At 46.7% G+C, this 21,029-nt stretch overlaps 1 protein-coding gene across 1 annotated transcript; it reads left to right on the forward strand.

Moving 5' to 3' along the window:
• The first annotated feature begins 9,742 nt into the window (after positions 1-9,742).
• Positions 9,743-20,653, forward strand: LOC119442898 (uncharacterized). Its single transcript, XM_049661928.1, has 5 exons — positions 9,743-9,950; positions 10,223-10,360; positions 12,735-12,854; positions 19,026-19,328; positions 20,595-20,653. The coding sequence occupies exons 1-5, from the start codon at positions 9,743-9,745 to the stop codon at positions 20,651-20,653; spliced, it is 828 nt and encodes a 275-aa protein (XP_049517885.1).
• The last annotated feature ends 376 nt before the right edge of the window (positions 20,654-21,029 follow it).

Below are 21,029 nucleotides of genomic sequence, written 5' to 3' on the forward strand. Positions count from 1 at the left end.
AATATCAACTGCAATTTTTATGAACAAGAACTTTGTGTGAAAAATGCACGAAGAACTAGCTGGGAATTCTATATATCTTTACGTGCTGCAGGCTGTCAAACAAACTATTAAATTAATTAAACTGAATTCTGGAGTTTTATGTGTCAGAACCATGACATGATTACAATTAAGGCACACTGTAGTGGGGGGACTCCGGATTAATTTTTACAATCTGGGGTTCTTTAATGCACACCCACTGCACGGTACACGAGCGTTTTTTCGCATTTTGTCCCCATCGAAATGAAGCCGCCATGGTTAGGATTTGGTCCTGCACCCTCGAGCTTAGCAGTGCAACACGAAAGCCATGACGCCATCATGGCAGACTGTCTAGCAAATATCATGACTAAGTGAAATATATCACAACTGTGAGAAGTCAACAGATAATAGCCAAAGAAAGCATTGTGGAAGTTTAGTTGCAAGTTTAAATGAAGCTGCAGAAATGGTAAATTAAAGGAAAATTTAAATGGACGAAAAAACCTGCCGCTGGTGGGGGCCAAACCCTCGACCTTTGTATAATACATGCACTTAGTGCAAGTTGTAGGTTCAGTCCCCACCAGCAGCAAGTTGTTTTTCCATCCCTTTCATTTGCTTTTGCTTTACGATTCCTACACTTTAATTAAAACTACAAATAACTTTCCCTATGCTTTCATTACCTTTATTGTGTTGTTGGCTTCTTATGGTTGTGATTACCAAAGATCAGGCCCCTCGGTTCCCCTTCTCGTTCCGGTGGAATATTGATTTTTGCAAATGGAGCACAGAGTAAATAGATCTATGAAATCATTGTAAATTTATCCCTTATGTATGCATGCACACATTTAGATGGCAGTGCTTCACGTAGCTGGCATGATGAGACAATATCTCGTTATCCACACGTGCTTGGGGAATGAATGAAAGAATGAATTTCGTTAATATCTAGCAGGAGCATATTCTTATTCATCGCAAAGAAGTACCAGCAGTAGCACGCTATCGGAAAGTGTGCATGTGCTCTTCAGTGCTCATGGGGAAAAAAGCTTTAAGCCAATGAGTACCGAATTGGAGAAGCAAGCCGTCCAACTGCTATCTGTTGCTGTGCCTCCTAACAGATTTCATTATGGTGGCCACTATTTGTTGTTGTAGGGCGATAGGTTACTGAGAAGTGCATAATGTACTCACCAATCTTTTCGAGCAGAGCATTCGTTAACCTTTTGTTGAGGTCCACTGCTTGTATGAGCTCTCGCTTCAGTTTTTTATTGCGATAGCAATTATATGGACACTCCAAAGCAGATTTCTGCCGTCGGCGTCGCCGTCGCCGTTGCCGTCGCCGTCGCCGTCGCCGTGAGGTTCCGTATGACGTCAATTGAGATGAAATCGCCGCCGCGCGCCGCCGAACGCTGTATGTGCGAGTGAAAGGGCGCGAGGGACGCGCGCTTTCACGGGGAGTGAACGCACGGCGGAGAACAAACGCGCGTTCTGTACCGTGCTCCCTTAAGGGCTGCAGAAGTAGGCGTCTCTTTCCTCCTTTACAATCACCATATATGTAGAGCAAACGCGCCTTCTTCTGACGCACGAAACGCCGCGGGGGGGGGGGGGGGGGCAGGGATTAGCTGCGGCACCAAGTGCCTATTTATATCAGAGGCTCCGGCAACAGTCACCAACGCCGCACGCATTTTGTGCGAACGTGGGCAAAACGCCGACGGCGTCGACAACAGTGCTGTGTGTTGCCGGTGCTGCTGCATGTCCAAGTTTGTACAACGGATAAAACTACTATCCTTACTCCGTATAGCTCTCTACTAAGTTGCTATCGCAATTGATGCTTCGCCTTTCGGGTGAAACTGCAACAACTTTTCAAGTTCTTTCGCTTGTTCTTCAATGGTGGCTTTTAACTTGGCGACCAGCTCTTCTCGTGGTGGTTCAGTTGCCTAAAAGTTTAAGCAGTGCAAAAAAATAAGACGGATCACTATAAAATACCGAGTACTGTGCTTCTGGCCATTTTGACAGATAATGTGGTTTTAAAAATCCTCTATGTTCTGTTCCTACCTTATGCTGGTGCCAAATTCGCTCATGCAGAGCTTCTGTGGCTGCCATCCTCTGTTTTTTTGCCTCCCTTGGTGTTGGCTCCTTCTACAGAGGCAAGATAATAGAGAGCACGAATGAAATGCTACCTCAAGGATATGTACTTATAAACCTATAAGCATATTTAAATGTTCTTTGCCTCATTTTTTACAATTTGGTAGGCAGGTATGTAGCTTCCTGTCTCGCCTCCCTTTAATAAGAAAATGTGGGACCAATGGTGGAATCGCACCATTGGTCACACAAGCTCAGCAGCCTGGTGTTCTAACTATTAGGCTATGATCACACGCATGCTTCTCTAGCTCTTTGAACACTCGGTGCATGTTCTCCATTCCTTTTTATTGTCTTCTTCCCCTGTGACCGCTCGAGCTTTCAGGTGCCGGGTAACACTGTACTTTCTCCGGGGCCGGCCCATTTTAAGAGTACTTTTTTCATAGCAGTTTACGCGCTATAGAAACTACAACACTGTACCAATTTCATGCCTGCCAGGCTAATCATAACTTATCTCTTCACTGGAGTAGAAATCTCATCATTTTGACATACCCTACACGACATAGCCCAAAGTATGAATGATTATATAACACAGTTGCTGATGACATCACAATAAGTGTTTCTCTCGCTTAGTTTGCCCGCTACATCTATGCAGAACACAACAATCACCATATCGTAATATCATGACAAACGGCCAGCAATGGAAATGGCAATCCACAATGGCCAGTCCTGCCATTGATGCCATATGATTCTTTTCAACGTGGTCGTCATGCTGCTGTCCTCACAGAAGCATACGCTCACTAGCCACACACACAAATAAATTTACAAAAACACGCTCGTCCACCTGGTTTCACTTAGTGGAACTTCAAGCAATGCTGAATAGCCAGATACCTGCAAAATGCTTCGCATAACATGGATTTCCACAGTGAGTGCATTATCTGCAGAATTTTTTAGTAGCTGGCAATGCATTCATTGTATCACTGGTATCTTGATAAAACTTTGAATGCCACGTAACTAGCATGCAAACTCCTGGTCGCGTCGAGATAAATAAGTGGACAAGTAATGACTAGACCTTCAAATGACTATAGCGCTCACAAATACTCACCCTTTGCTTGCGAGGTCCTAACATGCCAGTCTCCACCTTAATCAATCGAGGAAAAGGTTCCCTCATTTTTTTTAGTTTTATGTTCAGGGCCTCCAGGGTGTCTGAAACCAAAACAGCACAATAGTATCACTTCACACTTAACTACAGTCAAAAGTACCAAGTGCATGCAGCTACACAAGGATGTACAAAATAATTCTAAATTAAAGATGGTGCTGCAATCAGCTGAACACAATTATATTCATGAAAATTCGCTTGCACTGCCTTTCTTTTACCCAAATTTCATCAATACCCGAAGAGTCAGAGAGACTAACAGCCACTGTACTATTCAATTCTTTTTTCATAGACTGTACTGTACTATCGAGGTCCAATGAAATTGAAAGAACAAAATGTGAAGCCGAAGCATACATGCAGGTAAAGGGCATGCCGTTAGCCAGTCATTGTTGTAAAAAGTGCATGCATATGTTTTAGCACAAAATGCATGGCTGCTAACAGTATTGCTTTATTCAATGCTTGTTTTACATATCCCACTGCAGCAGTGCCATTTCCACTTGCCAATATTGTTACAGTGAATACAACTATCAACGCTCATGCTGCGTGATATTGCTCACATATGCTCAGTTCACGACCTGCATCACTGTGCTTTTGCTCCCACAATCAGAGATTCCAGTGTTTAATCTTAATTTATATAGCACCAGGAATATGTTGCACTACAACTGCAGCAATTGCGCAGGAGTAACAATGAATCATAACTATGCTTTTGCCACATGTCCCCTCTATTCGCATTTCCCTCACTCTAAATAGTACCAGTTAAGTTGTTGTAGTTGGTGGTAAATTATAAGGATAACAGAAAAGGAAGAGAACAAAATCACTGCTGACTGCCTTGTAACCTTCCAGTGTAGTCTCCTGAACCTCAAGAGAAGTCAGTAGTCAGCAAAGCAGCAATGTATCTTCAATGTCTTTACAATAACAAGAAACACAATGGCTGTTAGTCCCAAGGCATGTGTGACTACAATCTAGGTATACTATTTCGTGTCCTGCCATAAATACAAGACATTGCCTGCTTATGTCCCTGCAAACCACTAAGATCATCAATGATTTTCCAATAAATTAGCCTGAATTGCACTGTTCGTAGACAATACAAAGCCGGAAAAATATTCCATCTCAGAATATATCGCCTTGACCCGCTTAGCCGTTACTACTATGAACTCGAGTAATCATGACAAATGATCGAGCAGAGCAAAATGCCCAGGCAACAAATTGCAAATCAATTAAATATGAAAAATACAAAAAAGGCCTTCTTGAACACATCTTGAGACTTGTTTGCAACAACCTTTACCCTCAGGAATAAGGCATTGACGCGGAGAGTCTCGGGTATGCAAAATTAAATTCCTGTGACAACTGTTTCGCCTAACTGTCCACGTATGCACACCACACGAGAAAGCAGCGACTTCAGTAAAACCAACATAGACTAATGATGGATACGTCTACCCATTGAGGTTACGTGATATTGCATAATGTCAACGCGCGCACGCACACATTTGCGCGACATGCGCGCAAGCACACATTACCGCAGTGCACAGGTGATACGTTAATGCCCTGTGGCACGTTGCTAACACCTATCTTGCATATACTAAGGCACATCAGGCGGTTCCTAATCTCAAGACAGTGAGGTACACTGCCGCATTCGGACGAAATTTCTACAGGGCTCTATTACGAAGCCCTGCGGTGGTTCTCGCCAGCTTCGCAAGATTTAGTAAAGATAAGCGCCGTGCCATGTGGACCAACAAAGCTCTAGACAGCCAGTCGCGCATCGATGGAAACTACAAAGACCCAAAAATTGCGCAGTGTAATAATATAAACACCGAGAAGCAAGGTACACTCACCTGCGAGGGCATGAACAAAGGCCGGGTAATAACCTTCAGTGCTGCCATCCTCACTGCACCAGTGAGCTTGCAGTTCCCTTGTTTTAGAGAAATCGTCCTCGTCTTCCGGTTCAAAGGATTTTATGAGCCGTACAGGTATCACTGCCCGATAATTATCACTATATTTCACGTATGCAAGCATTGCAGACTATGTACAAAACCCACCAAATCAGTACCTAACTGTCTCAACCAACGTCGCCTCTAACACACGCAGTCTACACGGCTACGGCTACGACTTTGTCTTCGCCCGTCTACGACGCCACATGCGTGGACGCCTGGTGGACGTCCTGCAACCCTGCCTTGATGTAGTACGTTGATGTAGCCTTGCCCCTATCCCTCGCTTACAAAAAATTAAACAAAAATAACATTTAACAAATAAAATAACATTAATAAATAACATAAATAAACATTTACTGTGGCACCTAAAATTCTTCCATGTTGTAAAATACATTAGGAACTCCTCACATTCTTGATTTTCGATTAGAGTGGCTTACGTATTGCATTTATAGGTTAATGATTTATGTAATAACTTCCAAAATTCGCCACCGCCCGCACCGCCACATTTCGGAGGCTATGTTTATTTATTATTATTTACAATGTTACACAGGGCTTCCGAGGAAACATTTAGTGAAGGGGGCACTAGAGCAATAAGCAGAGTCATGTCAGCAGACAACTACCATACAACAACTAAAACAAGCAAAAGCACAAACGCTTTCTGCCTCGTCACGTGAAACCATAGTGTCATACAATAATTATTGGATGAAAATGTGTGTGAAACTACTCTCGTGCGTTTTGCACACACGCACTAGATGCTAGATGTGCATATCCGGTAAGCACATTGACCATATCACGCGTCAAATACAAGCTGTGCTTCGAAAAAATAACAGTGATAAAAACGTGGTTGACTTCTCGTTTGCTCATTGCCCACCTCATTCTCATCATACGCATATACGTTCGCTCTAGTGTACGATTATGGATGTCCATTTGGCTCGTTTTAACGCCGCACATACATAAAATCGCGCGACACTTTGTCTTCTCCTGTGCTCTCTGTAAAGGTGTGCCGCCTCAGAAAGTACGATGATTGCGTTTCGCTGCTCAATCTTCCTCCCTTTCTTTTCAGCAATTTTCCCGATTACCATCTGCAGGGTAGCAAACCAGACTTCTTTCTGGTTCCAGTTACTTTTGTTCAAGGCTACAATAAATTAATATCAACAAACGAGCATGACGCCTCATCGACTTTATTACGGGCCGGGCACGTGCTTTCGTGGACGTGCTCTATCCGCAAGTAATGCATTGTTTTCCTTTACACAAATCACAATGTTAGCGAAGTAGTTTGTGCGGCTCTGTAATTATTGCTCAGCTATTATATTTATATTATTGTATCTATTTGCATTTCATAAGGCCGGGATCGCTGTTTCGATAAGTAGAAAGTAAAATTATACGGAGGCTTGATGCACAATAACGCCATCTGCGCAGCCGTTGTGTTGTCCTGCTCAACAGCGCATGGGGAATTCACACGCGGAGAGGACCTGCCGAGACCGGAGTGTGTTTAGCTGCAATGACGAAGCGAAGTGAATGCGAGGTCAATACTGAAAAGGGCTAATAAAATTAAACCTAAATCGCCTCGGTGGTGCCTTCCTCTGCTGACATGAGCGTTGCGAGCATCGGCGGCTGTATGCACTGCTCTGAGCGGGACGGGCTTGTAGTACGACAGTAAGCTTGCTGACCTGACCTGTATATTTCATTCGGCGCCGATTGTTTCCTATCGGTCTTATTTCATGCACCATCGAGATGCGACGGCAGCAACGCCACAGGGAGCGCTCTTCTATTGCCTAGATCATCGATTTGTGAGACGCGTAGTGCCAGAGCGCTTATTTCCCAGCAGGATAAACGACGTGCCGCACCAACTTGGCGCGCAACTGCGTGTATTTAGAACATATCTTCCGAGGAGCCCTTTGGGTGAAGCTGCTGATTTTTTGTTCCAAACGCACACACACACACACACACACACACACACAATTCAGCCTACTGTCGCATTTTTCTTGTGTTTTGTCTTTGCATAAATTCATTGACGAATTAAGGAGTGTTCAGACAGAATTAATCTCCGACCGTGCGGGCCTTCCGGCGAGTCCTTCAATTCCAGCGATAGTATCTCCGCTCAGCGCCCTTATAGCATATGCAGTCTTATTGAATGGTACGTGTCATCGTTGAAAGCGAGCACTTGTATGGTTTATATAACTAACTCAATCCAGGAGTGACGAAACACGGCATACGCTACGGACCAAAAATAATGTTGCTGCGGGCAGCATGCATGCTAATGAAAATTTTAAATTGACAGCTTCGATCTGGCGTAGGTTATCGTCGCTTTACATCCACCACGTGATAAATTTTGCTAAGATAACAAAAGCTGCATTCCATGAGTCAAACTCCGTTCTTCTCTGCAAATGACGGAAACATCACATATGTAGTTAATTCGTAGCCATGCAATGTCCCGGCCCATTTCATCGCTGGAAAATTACAATTTCGCAACGATTCGGTCCATTGCTTGAACATCATACAGCCATGTCATAGGCCTTGCTGCCTGCAAAATGTAGTACATGCTTTCTGGCATATCGTCTCAACCTGACACGCGCATGCCAGTCACATCGTGATACTTAATTGGCTCCTTTCTAAAAACAATACATAGACCGTTCGGAATAGGCACTAAGGTCATGTTGCTTAAAATTTACAACAGAGGAAAGGACAATGAATATGCGGTTAGGGCATTGGTGACGCAAAATAGATTATGCGGAAATAAATTTAAATCAGGTTCGACAAAACACGAACCACGGGTTGAGTGCAGAAGGTAAAAATACAGTGCTTGGTGGCACTCGCCATCTCTCTGCTTGCGAGAGGATATTCGTAATATCTATCTATGGCTGCTGTCTTGGTCGTCTAGTCGGTCTAGTAGTCTTAGTAATCCGACGGTGTTGATCCGATTTAGAGCGTACAAGATTGGGGAAGTGGCTCCAACGAGGGCTCTGCGCTGAGGCATTTTTTATTGACAATCCAGGTGACGCCACCGTCGCTTTCTCCCGAATGAGCGGCCCCGCTCGCCGACCGGACGCTTGTCGCGTCGGAGACCCTACCGCAGCTGCATGGAGCTTTGACAGGCGGATACTCAGTGGCGGTAACACTGAGATTATATCCCACCGATCCATAGTAAATAAAATGGAAAAAGAGCGGCGGAAAGAACGCAAACGACGCAACAACGACGGTGCGTCGAGCAGACGACAGCTACTCAGCGTGTGAGCTCGCCTCAGTCAATGAGCACTGCCGAAACAGCCGGAGCTAACGTTTATTGGCCGGAGATTCATAATAAGGCGATGGCAGCGCCGCGACATTTTCCGCGTTTTTTGCTCTAGTGCACTCTACCCGCTCGCTTTCCGCAGCGGGAGACAGCTGGGTATTTTATTCTGTGGTAACCGGTGATACAGTGGCGGTCTTTTCGTGCTCGTTGGGTATTTTTCTTTTTTTCCAGCTTGGTGTGTACTAAAAGGAAGCGATGACAGAGAATACCGCTAAAAAGCGACGCAAGATATACTTAGACGGGGATGGCTACTTCGATGTGCCGAGCTCTACTTTGTATAGGCATGAAAAGGCGCATGCCGTCGCCATCGCATCGGCAACGTCACGAGCACAATCTACGAGCGTCGGCCCCAGTGCTCAATCGGGAAACGCGGCAGAGGCTTCGCCTAACACATCGCAAGGTGGGTCGAATGACGGAGATGACAATGACATTTCCTTGGACCACAACAGCAGCGACAGCTTCATAATTGACGGTGGTGAAGAACCCGACAGCGGTGATGAACGCGACGATATGAACAGCGCAAGAAGTGCAAATGACACTTGCGAAAGTGGAGACAGCTCTGATAGTAGCGACGAGTATGATGCCAGCAATTTCTCTGATGGTGACAGCACGTTGCCGTCCTGGTTTTCGCAGTACGGCGGCGAAAAATTGCCTAACTCAAATGTAACAAAGGCGGCCGCAATAGCAGCAGTAATGTCGTTCGCGGTTTCTCAAGGATTGACGTGGACAGCACTGGGCGACCTAGCGAAGCTGATAAACTTTATTGTGGGCACAAATGTCTTGCCTCAGAGCAAATTCACATTTCGGAAGCTCTGGGCGAGGGACATGCAGGATGTTGTGCAGCATCACTTTTATTGTGAGCCATGCAAACGCGTCATGGCAACGCATGGCAATTCGGCTGAGTGCAACAGCTGTCACAGTGTCAGAACAACCCAGTCATTGAAAAATGAAGGTTCCTTCTTTTTCATTCTTAACCTGGCAACGCAACTCAGCCTTATGATCGAACGGACCAAAGAGGAACTACATGAAAGCCTTGAAGCACTTAAACAGCCATCAACAACAATCAGTGACATTACGAAAGGCCAATGCTACAGCAGGCTGAGAGAAGAACAGAACCTTCGCCCTGATGATTTGACGTTGACAATAAATACTGATGGGAGCCCTGTATGGAAATCTTCGAAGACCTCAGTGTGGCCCCTGCAATTTATTGTTAATGAACTCCCTCCGCACTTGCGATTTAAGCACCCGGTTCTCGCTGGGCTCTGGTTCGGCAGAAAGCACCCAGAAATGCAACTGTTTCTTGAGGAGTTCGTGAATGAGGTGAACAGCACAGGGGTTGTGAAGTGGACTCACAAAGGCAACATTTATGTATCAAAGCCTTATGTATTGTGTTTCTCTGTTGATGCACCTGCAAGGGCATCTGTGCAGAACATGGTGACCTTCAATGGATATTTTGGTTGCACATGGTGCCTGAATCCAGGAGAGCACAGGGAAGGTAAGTAAAATATTTTGTATTTCAATCAGTCTCCAAAATGTTCCTTTATTATGTATATTTTTTAAAATTCGAAGGTTTTTCTTGCCGCATATAACGCATGGAGTATGTTATATACACATGGTACATTTTGTAAAATGCAGATATTTCGTATAGATGCGCACAATGTATGGTACAACATAAACATGCTAACATGGAATCTAGATGTAAGCAGCAAAATATTACTTTGTTATTTTCACTTATGTTATTGTTGCACTCTTTTTTATGTTCATTAGGGAGCATGCGGTACACAATGGTGTCTCCAATGGAACAGAGAACTTCAGACCGTGTCAAGAGTGAGATGCATCTGGCAAGCAGGCTTAAAGACACCATCAATGGCTTAAAGGGACCGTCAGCCTTGATGAACTTGAAAGGTAGGTAAGAAGCATTTATGCCCTAATTATTTTCCTGATTGCAGTGGTACCTGAGTCACATGGACATGTCTCAAAGACCCTTGAGTCGAAGGTCATTGAAACTGCTAAACTCTGTCAAACTTGAAGGAGTTGTGTTACCGCCACACAGCACTTCTCAATGGCTATCAAGTTTCAGTTTCATGTCATGGAACGAGTGGCACATTGGTTGCCAAACTAAAGCTACACAAAAACAACAAAAAGAACTGTCATTTGTAACACTATTAGTGCATATATAAATTATTTTTACCTAGACGCTTGCAGTTTTTGCTCATAGTTTTTAGAGAATGTTTTCGTAGCAGGTATTTATTTTTGATGTTTATTCGAAAGTGCTGCTATGAGAGGGTGCAACTGCCACTGGAAGGCTTTAGTGATTTCGAGGGGGTTTCATGAAACTGTGTTGACTTGATGGCCATCGAATTTGCCCATGCAGTAGCACCCAAACTTCCGTTATGTCAAGGCTGTCGGTTGGAGAGCCTTAGAAGAGCATCTGGATTCACAAGAGCATCTGGAGGGCCTTAGAGATTCCTGGATTCACAGCTTTGCTGCTTTTGCGCTATGGGCAGTGCAAATGATTCACTGCTGTATTGTATGTGTCCATAACATAAACCACGTCCTTTAGTGACAGTTGTCTTCAATAATAAGAAATATGTGATTCGAAGACAAACTGAGAGTTTTCTCTCTCTGAAAACGATTCATGGCGGTGGCAGATATCAGATCTTGTATGGTATGTGATAGTACTGAATATTTATATAATTTTGTCAGTTCACTTTCCATGTAGCAACTTTAAGGGGCATATATTGGGTTTTTGCAGTTGCATTGCAGAACACTTGTGTGCATAGCATAGTTTTTTGTTAAAACGTCTTCGCCTGAGATTAGTTCAAACAAAAGCAGAGTCAAAATTGTGAGAAGCTTAAAATAGCGCAAGACATACAAGGCAAAATGGAAAGACAGACTATACGAGTGCTAGCCTGCAACTGGAGTTAAAAGGACACCCCCTGCCCCTGGTTTACATCAGTGCGTGCACAAAAACAACCACAATCACAAAAATTTTGATGGTATAGAGGCTGATAAAACATGAGCCTAAAGTACCATGAAAAAAGAATGAGGTACTATAAACTTGGAAAGAACCCGAACACAACCGAAAGATTTTAAAATTTTTTCGAAATGCTTGCTGTAGGCACACCTAAAAAAGGCTGTCACCAGCTCAGCAAGAACAATTCCTTCACAATTAATGGCACAAATGGCATACTAACAACTCCATCCGGCCCCCGCCTAATCATCTCTGCTGCCTCAATTTGATCACACACCAAATAAATAATCTCCACTGCACAATTTCATCACCCAAGCATTCTACACTGCACCATGAAAAGGATGCTACAGGAGGTCCTTGAGTGGCTCCTTTTTGTGCGGAAGCAAAAAAAGAAGTGTAACCAAGATATGTATCTTGTATGTCACAGCAAAGTTGTCTTCTTTATCAGATGGGCAGTTGTATAAAATGCTAGCTTACGAAGCATGCAAATGTTTTGAAGGGCTAGATGATATACTCTCACCATGCATTGTAGCAAGTGCAAGTGTCATCCTGAAGACGTATTCTTGGACAGTCACTTTCAGTGATTCTATCACTTTTGCCAGACATAGTACACGGCAAGTTTGATGGCTCGAGCAGTTTTATTCAACCAGCCAAATCAGTGTGTGTGTACTGAATAAAGGTGATGTCTCCGTAAGTTACTGTCCAATAATATGTCCTCAGATTTTGACGGGTCCTTTGATTGTGTGAAAATATTCTGAGTGGAGCACCTGGGAAGTGTTTGATGCATTTTTCATACACAAAAAGACTTCATTGTGCAATGTGCACAAAATCTTGGTCACATGAAAACAATCTAGAAAGGACAACGGCCTCCTTTTGTGTGATAAAATATCACATAAGAAATGGTGAGCTAGCTGTGTGGTCATATTGCAATCTGATGCTGGAAAACAAAGGGCAAATGTAGGCATAGAATGGCAATGGAGAAACCTGTGTGATGGCGCATCGAGGGGCAATAAGCCAAACATTAAGTTCTGGGGTGGCTGCCAGTCTGTTCTGATGATTTTCGTTAGACAGCTCTCTTCAAGCCTAGGAGAGAGCGCAAAAGCAGGCATGAAGGGGCGATGTTCGAAACAAAACCAGCGGAACCCTCTCAGGTTAAGTTAAAAAAAAACACGGTGCCCATCAGCATCACTATCTAACCTGGGATGAGTATCTGGCCATATGATCATGCGTTAAAGTTCCTAGTAAAAGCGTGATAGTAAAATTTGGTGGTGTATGTATACTAACACAAGGTACATCTCCGTTCAGGTCTGGACCTTGTCAACGGATACAGCGTTGAGTATATGCACTGTGTCCTACAAGGTGTTTCAAAGCAGCTGACAGAAACAATTCTATCAAGTTCAAACTCTGATCAGCGTTTCTATTCTGGTAAAGTAACCCTTTCCACTCCCATTTAGTTTGTATTATATTGCTTACATAGTGAAATTACGAGATGCTTGGATTGTAGAATAAAGTGGATTCACACAGCAAACAAAATCAATTGGGATTGCCTGACCATGTGTCATGGGACTTTGCATCATCAATTTGATGCTTCTTTACCTAGTTCACAATTATCATAGATACATCTTAGGTGTCTTCAGTGGACAATTTTGGTGCATAATAATGCTGTAGTCCTGGCTACAAGTAATTCTTTGACATTTGAAAAGGCGCATTGCTGTCTTCATTGCCATTGCAGGCATGTGTTGATATAGGTGCAGTGTTTGTGAGTGCATTAACAGCATTGCATACTCAAGCTGTGGTCTAGGTGAGCTTTCATTTCACAGGATTTTATTCCTAATGAATTCGCTTTCCAAGGTTTTTTGCACTTGTCTGCATTCACACTTTTATCTTCCAGAAAGTGGCAATTGTTAGTATAGGATCACATGGGGGGGGGGTGTGCGACTCTACCTTGGAAAATATCCAATCGATCTGGATTGCCATATTTGCTTGTACATGCAACTCTATTACAAAACTTTTAAATCAAAATAGAACAACCGAACAGGCCGTCATATTAACTGCTTAGCTTCAGGAGCGTAGCCAGGCGGTGGCACACTGGGCAGTGACCTCCCCCTCCCCCCCACCACCCACAAAAATTGCTGGGTTTGTATGGTGCCTGCCCTGATCCCCTCCCTCCTCATACCCGGTCAAGTTGGAGCCGCCTGCCTCTCGTAAAAAAATTCTGGCAACGCCACTGCTTAGCTTTTTGTTTAACATAACACTAGCACTGCTGCAATGAATGACATACTTTTTCATCTATGTTTTCAACCATTTCACTCATGCCCCCCCTCAAAAAATATATATATTGTGGGCTAGCATGTCTGAGGACGCACCACCTTCCACTTCTACCGCTACCGTTCTGACACCACCAGCCACCCCTTACATCCTCAGCAGCCACCAGCGTGACCCCCATCTCTTCGCTGGTCTTCGTGAAGAAGATGTGGAGGACTGGCTCGACGACTACGAGCGAGTCAGTTCCGCTAATCGTTGGGACGACCTTAACAAGCTCCGCCACGTCTCCTTCTACCTGACGGGTGTGGCGAAGACATGGTTCTTCAACCACGAGATCGACTTTACTGACTGGGCTGCCTTCAAGCAGCGGCTGCGCCAAGTATTTGGTACACCGGCCGTTCGTTCTACCATCGCAAAGAAAACCCTCGATACTCGCCAACAACAGCCAGGCGAGTCTTACACATCATACATAGAGGATGTTCTTGCGCTTTGCCGCCGTATGAGTTCATCTATGCCAGAGTCAGACAAAGTGCGCCACATTCTGAAAGGCATTAGATCAGTCGCCTTCAATGCCCTTGCCATTAAGAACCCCGCTACAATCGCTGACGTTGTTACAACGTGTCAGCGCCTGGACGAACTCGAGTCTGTTCGCCTTCAGCCGGACGTTGGTGACTATTCTACTACGGCGGACCCACATCTGCGTGTCGTGATACGAGCAATGATACGCGAAGAATTACAGTCAATGGGCTTGTCGTCACCATCCGTGTGCCCCAGCGCGCCTTCTAGCGCAGCCTTGCGTGACATCATCAGGGATGAACTGGCGTCCTTGACCTGCTCCACGCACGTGCAACCCTCAGTCTCTCGTCCCCTGCCAACGTACGCGGAAGTTGCTGCCACGCCTCCAGGCAACGTCAACTCCACGGTGCCGCTGCGCACGTACGCGTCGGTTGCTGCCGCGCCTCCAGTAAACATTTCGACGATGCCGCCCGAGCTTTCATCAGCCCATTTGACTGCACTGACTCCCGGATCACCTAGCCCCCTGTACTATCCGCCATGGCGTCCGTCACGTCCCACGTGCTATTACTGCGGCTATCGCGGCCATATTTCACGTTTCTGCCGCAAGCGCCAGCAGGACGAGCGTCGGGGATACGACATCTCCGAACGCAACTTTTCCGGTGGAGTCTCTTCCCAACGCCGGCGTTTCTCTTCGCCTCCGCTCCGCTCTACTTCTCCGCCCGCATCGACTGAAGACCGAAGCACTTACCGTTCAGCCAGACGCCGCTCCCCTTCGCCGTTCCGCCGCTCCACGTCACCACTACGGCCCGTCTCCCTCAACTCTAACATTCGTCCGGAAAACTAAGCGATGCAGTTTTTGGAGGACAAACTGCATACGACACCAGGACTGATATTCCTCCAGCGCGCCCGTCCAATATGCTCTCGGTGTTTGTCCAAGGAGTGCCCGTCGATGCTTTGGTGGACACAGGTGCGACAATTTCTGTTATTCACGCTGATTTATGTTCCCGTCTTAGAAAAGTCACGACGCCATACGATGGACCGACGCTAGTTGCAGCCCAAGGAGACCCTGTTCGACCTTCCGCTCTTTGCACTGCCCGTGTTTTGATCGATGATATCCTGCACCATATACAATTAGCTGTGCTGTCCCCGTGCGCTCATCAACTTATTTTAGGGTGGGATTTTCTCTCTTCTGCTTCCGCGGCTATTTGTTGTGGCCAACGTGTCGTCCATCTTACGGACACTGACTACTTACTTGGGGAAGACAGGTACACGCCGTTGCGCCTGCTCGCTGCGGCAGATACCGAACTGCCTCCCGGCCGACAGCGCATTATTACCATTATGTCGACCGATATCGACCATGGTGACGTCTTGGTCTTGCCCTCTTCCCGTTGCCTTCATAAAGGCATCGCTTTTGCGCCAGGTGTGGTTCGATTTTACAATGGCTCGGCGCTTGTCACCGCCACGAACGCGACATCGGAGAAAATTCTCCTTCCGCAAAGCACCACAGTGGCTTGCGCGGCCGACCCAGGGCCTGTATGCGTCGTGCCCCTCACGACTATGTCTTCCAAAGACCCTTCTACTTGTGCTACTGCTTCTCCCTCCGCCCTTACTGCAGCCATCAGCAGTGACTTGCCACCTTCACATATGCAGCAGCTGCTTGCTTTGTTGAACAAACACGCAAATTTATTTGATATCCATTCGTCGACTCTGGGCCAAACCACAGCTGCAGCGCATCGCATTCAGACAGACGAAGCGTCGATAGTGCGCCGACGCCCGTACCGCGTGTCCCTAGCCGAGCGGAAAATCATAGAAGAAAATGTCGCGGACATGTTACAACAGAAGGTCATCCGGCCCTCAGCTAGCCCTTGGTCATCTCCGGTTGTTTTGGTGCGAAAAAAAGACGGTTCCGTGCGTTTTTGCGTCGATTACCGGGCCCTCAATAAGATCACTCGAAAGGACGTATACCCTATGCTTCGCATTGACGACGCCCTTGATTCACTACAAGGTGCAGAATACTTTTCGAGCCTCGATCTGCGTTCTGGCTATTGGCAAATTCCCATGCACGAAGACGACAAAGAAAAAACAGCGTTTGCCACCCCTGATGGACTTTACGAATTCAACGTCATGCCTTTCGGGCTATGCAATGCACTTGCGACTTTTGAACGCATGATTGATACCGTGCTGCGTGGCCTGAAATGGAAAACTTGTCTCTGCTACCTGGATGACATTGTCGTCTTTTCATCCACGTTTCCTCAGCACCTGCAACGCTTAGATGAAGTTCTGACGTGCCTTGCCGACGCTGGTCTTCAGCTCAACACGAAGAAATGCCATTTCGCCAGCAGATCTATTAAGGTCCTGGGGCATGTCGTGAGCAAGGAGGGCATACGTCCTGACCCTGACAAGATTGCTGCGGTCCTTCGCTTCCCTCGCCCAGAAAAGCCTAAATACTTGCGAAGCTTCCTTGGCCTCGCTTCTTATTTCCGTCGCTTTATACGAAACTTTGCCTCCATCGCTGCGCCACTACACAAACTACTTGCTTCCGGTGTACCCTTTCACTGGTCTCAAGATTGTGAAGCAGCCTTTGGCATGTTGAAGGGCACCCTCACGTCTGAACCTGTGCTTTGCCATTTTGATGAGACTGCACCGACTCTCTTGCACACAGACGCTAGCGGCCACGGCATCGGTGCCATTCTTCTGCAACGCAACAACTCTTCGCACGAGAGAGTCGTTGCATACGCCAGCCGCGTACTCACCGATGCCGAGAAGAACTATACAATAACTGAGCAGGAGTGCCTGGCGATTGTTTGGTCCGTACAGAAGTTTCGTCCCTATTTGCACGGGCGTCATTTTACAATTGTTACGGACCACCACGCATTATGCTGGCTCTCCACTCTCAAGAACTTGACTGGACGGCTGGGTCGCTGGGTTCTCCGCCTGCAAGAATATGACTTTGACATTATTCATAAGTCAGGCAAAAAACACCAAGATGCTGACGCTCTTTCTCGTTGCCCGCTTCCTGCGCACCCACTTGACACCTCGGCAACTGCGTCGCAAAGCAGCTCTTCGGATGTCACTTCTGCGCCGGTTTCCTCTCTAGCCACCATAGACCGCCTTTCTCCGGACGACGATCAAACATTTGCATTTCGCCAAAGGGCTGACCCATATTGTCGGCGTATGATAGACCACCTCTCTGGCGCTTCTCGCCCACCTAACGCGCGGCTTCGACGCCAACTCGCACAATTCAAGCTGAACAATCACGTGCTGTATCGGCGCATTTACCACCTGGACGGTCAACGCTGGGTGCCCATTCTACCACGCTCTCTTCGAGCCCATGTCCTCAGAGCATTCCACGATGACATGACTGCTGGCCATCTCGGTTTCCACAAAACCTATGATCGCATTCGAAGCCGTTACTATTGGCCTGGCCTTTCTACTAGTGTGGCGAGATACGTCGGTTCCTGTTCTCCGTGTCAGCGTCGCAAACTCCCAACCTCTGCTCCTGCCGGCGAATTACTGCCTATTCCGTGTCCTGACGCACCATTTGAGGTTGTTGGTATCGACCTTTACGGGCCCCTTCCTGTTACTGCAGCTGGAAATCGGTGGATAGTGACCGCCTTCAACCACCTGACGCGCTACGCTGAGACAACATCAGTGATCACTGGCTCAGCTTCGTAGGTTGCCGACTTCGTCCTTCAAGCTATAATTCTGCGCCATGGTGCTCCTCGAGTACTGCTCAGCGACCGTGGAAAGGTCTTTCTCTCGCAACTTTTAAACGAAGTCCTGCGCGCCTCTGGTACCACCCACAAAACAGCGTCGAGTTACCATCCACAGACTAACGGCTTGACAGAGCGATTTCATCGCACGCTTGCCGACATGATCGCCGTATATATTCAGCCTGATCACAAGAATTGGGACAAAATTCTACCTTTCGTCACTTTCGCCTACAACACGGCCGTTCAGCGTACCACCGGCTACTCGCCATTTTACTTAGTTTACGGACGGTCGCCTACTTCCCTTCTAGACGTTTCTTTCTTCGATGCTCCTGTCAATCCATCTGCATCGTCTAGCGAAGAATTCCTTTCACGACTCGCCCAGTGTCGCCAGCGTGCTCGCGTCAACACGGCGGCCAGGCAACACGACCGGAAGATCATTTATGACACCCTCCATCGCGTTGTGTCCTTCCGACCTGGTGACGAAATACTTCTATTGACGCCCCTTCGCACGCCTGGTTTGTGCGACAAGTTCCAGCCGCGTTTCATCGGGCCCTACATCGTCCTGGAGCAGACATCACCCGTCAATTATCGCGTGACTCCTGTTGTCGCCGCCACAGACCGCCGTTGTCGCAGCGCCGAGGTCGTTCATGTCTCCCGCATGAAACCGTTCACGCGGCGGTCTTCGTCCCCTTGACTTGCGGCCAGGATGGCCGCTTCCACGTGGGGGGGAAATTAGTGTGGGCGTTTATTACGCACGTCTTCTTCATCTGTATATTATCATCATCATCCTACGTTGCGCGATCCTCATCTTCAGTTATGTGTGATCATCATCATCGGGTGTGTGCTTTTGCTGGTTCGCTGCCGAGTACTCGGGCCGAATAAACGTCGTGCCAACAGAGACGCCATAATATATATATAATTTACAACGTATCTCTTAACTGAACTGAGCCCTAGATTTTAATGTGTCCTCGGAATCAAATATTCGACTTATGACAATTTTCGGGCGTGTAATGCTGTTTATTTTGATCTGTTTTGAGCACTTGTTGACCCAGATTTATTGGGTGACACCGATAAAAATAATTAAGTTTGGTGACATTTACAGGTGCACCATCAGCACTTTCCCGAATAGATGCACGGCTGCTGTCCATCAAGCCACCTCACTGCATCACACGACTGCCACGGTCCGTTCAAGAAAGATGCCATTGGAAGGCATCTGAATGGAGACACTGGCTCCTCTTCTATGCTTTGCCTTGCCTTAATGACATTCTTCATCAAGAGTACTGGAGGCACCTCTCCAAGCTTTGCGAGGGTATATATATCCTGCTTCAAGAGGAACTCACCATTCTTGAAATTGACAAAGCTGGTAAGATTCTAAAACAAGTGCCAGTGCATGCGTACAAGCCAAGTTGGAATTCAAAAGCCTATGTGAGCTTATGGTACTGCCTGCAGATACCCCATGCTGTACATTTACTATCAGTCTGCCTGTTGTACTGCAGTGAGCTAACCTGTTAAATTTTTAGGTCTTGTATGGCCAAAGCATGTGCACATAGCAGGGATCTGGAAGATGAGATGGCAGATAAGATGGAACATACCAATCACTGTTTTACTCAGAGTTAGCATAGTGAACATATACATTCGCCTGATGTAGCAAGCCTTCTTACACGTAGGAAAAACATGGCAATACAATTTAATGACATATGGCATGCATAACGCTACAGAATTTTTTTTGCAAGGTGCAAAGAGATCGAAAGGTCGCTAATGCAGCCAGTGGGCCTCAGTTGCCTGAGGCCCTCTATGTAGCCCATTGCTACAGGCGTGCTTGTGGGCGCTGTCTCCGAAGTTTCGTCGTCATCTGATTCCTCCACGTCGCTCTCGGCTCGCACTTCACGATCGATGCCCTCGTCCGTGCATGGTTTCGCAATGGCAGCATCTTCGTCAACAGAAATAAAATATTCCAGCCAATGTCATGGCTCCCCATCTTGGAGTCAACGCACTGCCAGAAATCGCCGCCGGACTGATCCTCTTTGGAAGGTTCTGCGTCGACGAAGCCGCTTTGCAGAAACAGTTGCGCACGCAAGTGGCCATCACCTCCGCCCAGGCCACCTTCACCATCTCAATGGCTGAATACAGTAGAACATGCGGCAAGTTGGTGGCTGGGCAGTCAACAGCAATGGGCGAGCGCTCCATAGTGCGGGGCCTATACGATGCCTTAAAGGAACGTATTATGCCTAAATCAAGAGGCTGGACTTTCGAAATTGTATTGGGCGGCAGAAAAAGTAGAGTCACTGCCGTCAGAGAAGTCAGAACGTGGTGCGCTGAGCAGTTGTCAAGCACAAGCATCACGCGCCTGCCTTGCCTCTGCATGTTGCAGTCCAATTTGCCGAGCCACTCTGCGAATAAATTGTGCATCATCGACGCCTTCGCATTGTGCCTGTAGTGCACGGGCACATAGTTCCGAAAGCAACGCGGCCTCTTTGATTTTGATTTTCCGAACACAAAGGGCACACGCCAGTCGCTGCCATCCATATTAGTGCACAGAAGTGTCGTAATGCACGCTTTACTGTGTTTGCCGCCAGCGCATGAGTCGCCTTTCATGACGTGCATTTTGTCTGGCAGCATCTGATAAAATAACGCAGTTTTGTCTGCATTATACACGTCCTGCTCCGCATAGCTTGCAATGACAGCTCCGTTTGCTACCAGCCAAGTGGCAACGTCTTGGTCGCTTGCTGAAGCCGCCTCGCCGACAATCAATTTAAAAATGATCCCATGCTGCACTTTGAATCAATGTAGCCAGCCATTGCCTGGGCAGAAGTCAGAAAAATCTAGCAAGAATGCGAAGTTCTTGGCTTTGCCCAGCATCATTGGTCCACTTATCGGAATGTTGCAAGCCCGTGCGTCAACAAACCACTTGAGCAGTGCATCCTCTATGTCTGCATAGGTGGCCTTCCGCAGGCGCTTTCTGTTGTCGGCATCGAAGCTGGCGATCTTCTCCTTGTTCTTTAGAATTGATCGCTTTGTTGCCATGTCCAGCACTTTTCGTTTTGTGACCGCGGCAGGCACAGCAGGCTCCCCCTGCCATCCTGAACTCGACTCAAACGCGACTACG

The sequence above is a fragment of the Dermacentor silvarum genome, chromosome 1 (assembly GCF_013339745.2).
Source record: "Dermacentor silvarum isolate Dsil-2018 chromosome 1, BIME_Dsil_1.4, whole genome shotgun sequence".
In the NCBI taxonomy this organism is placed as follows: domain Eukaryota; kingdom Metazoa; phylum Arthropoda; class Arachnida; order Ixodida; family Ixodidae; genus Dermacentor; species Dermacentor silvarum.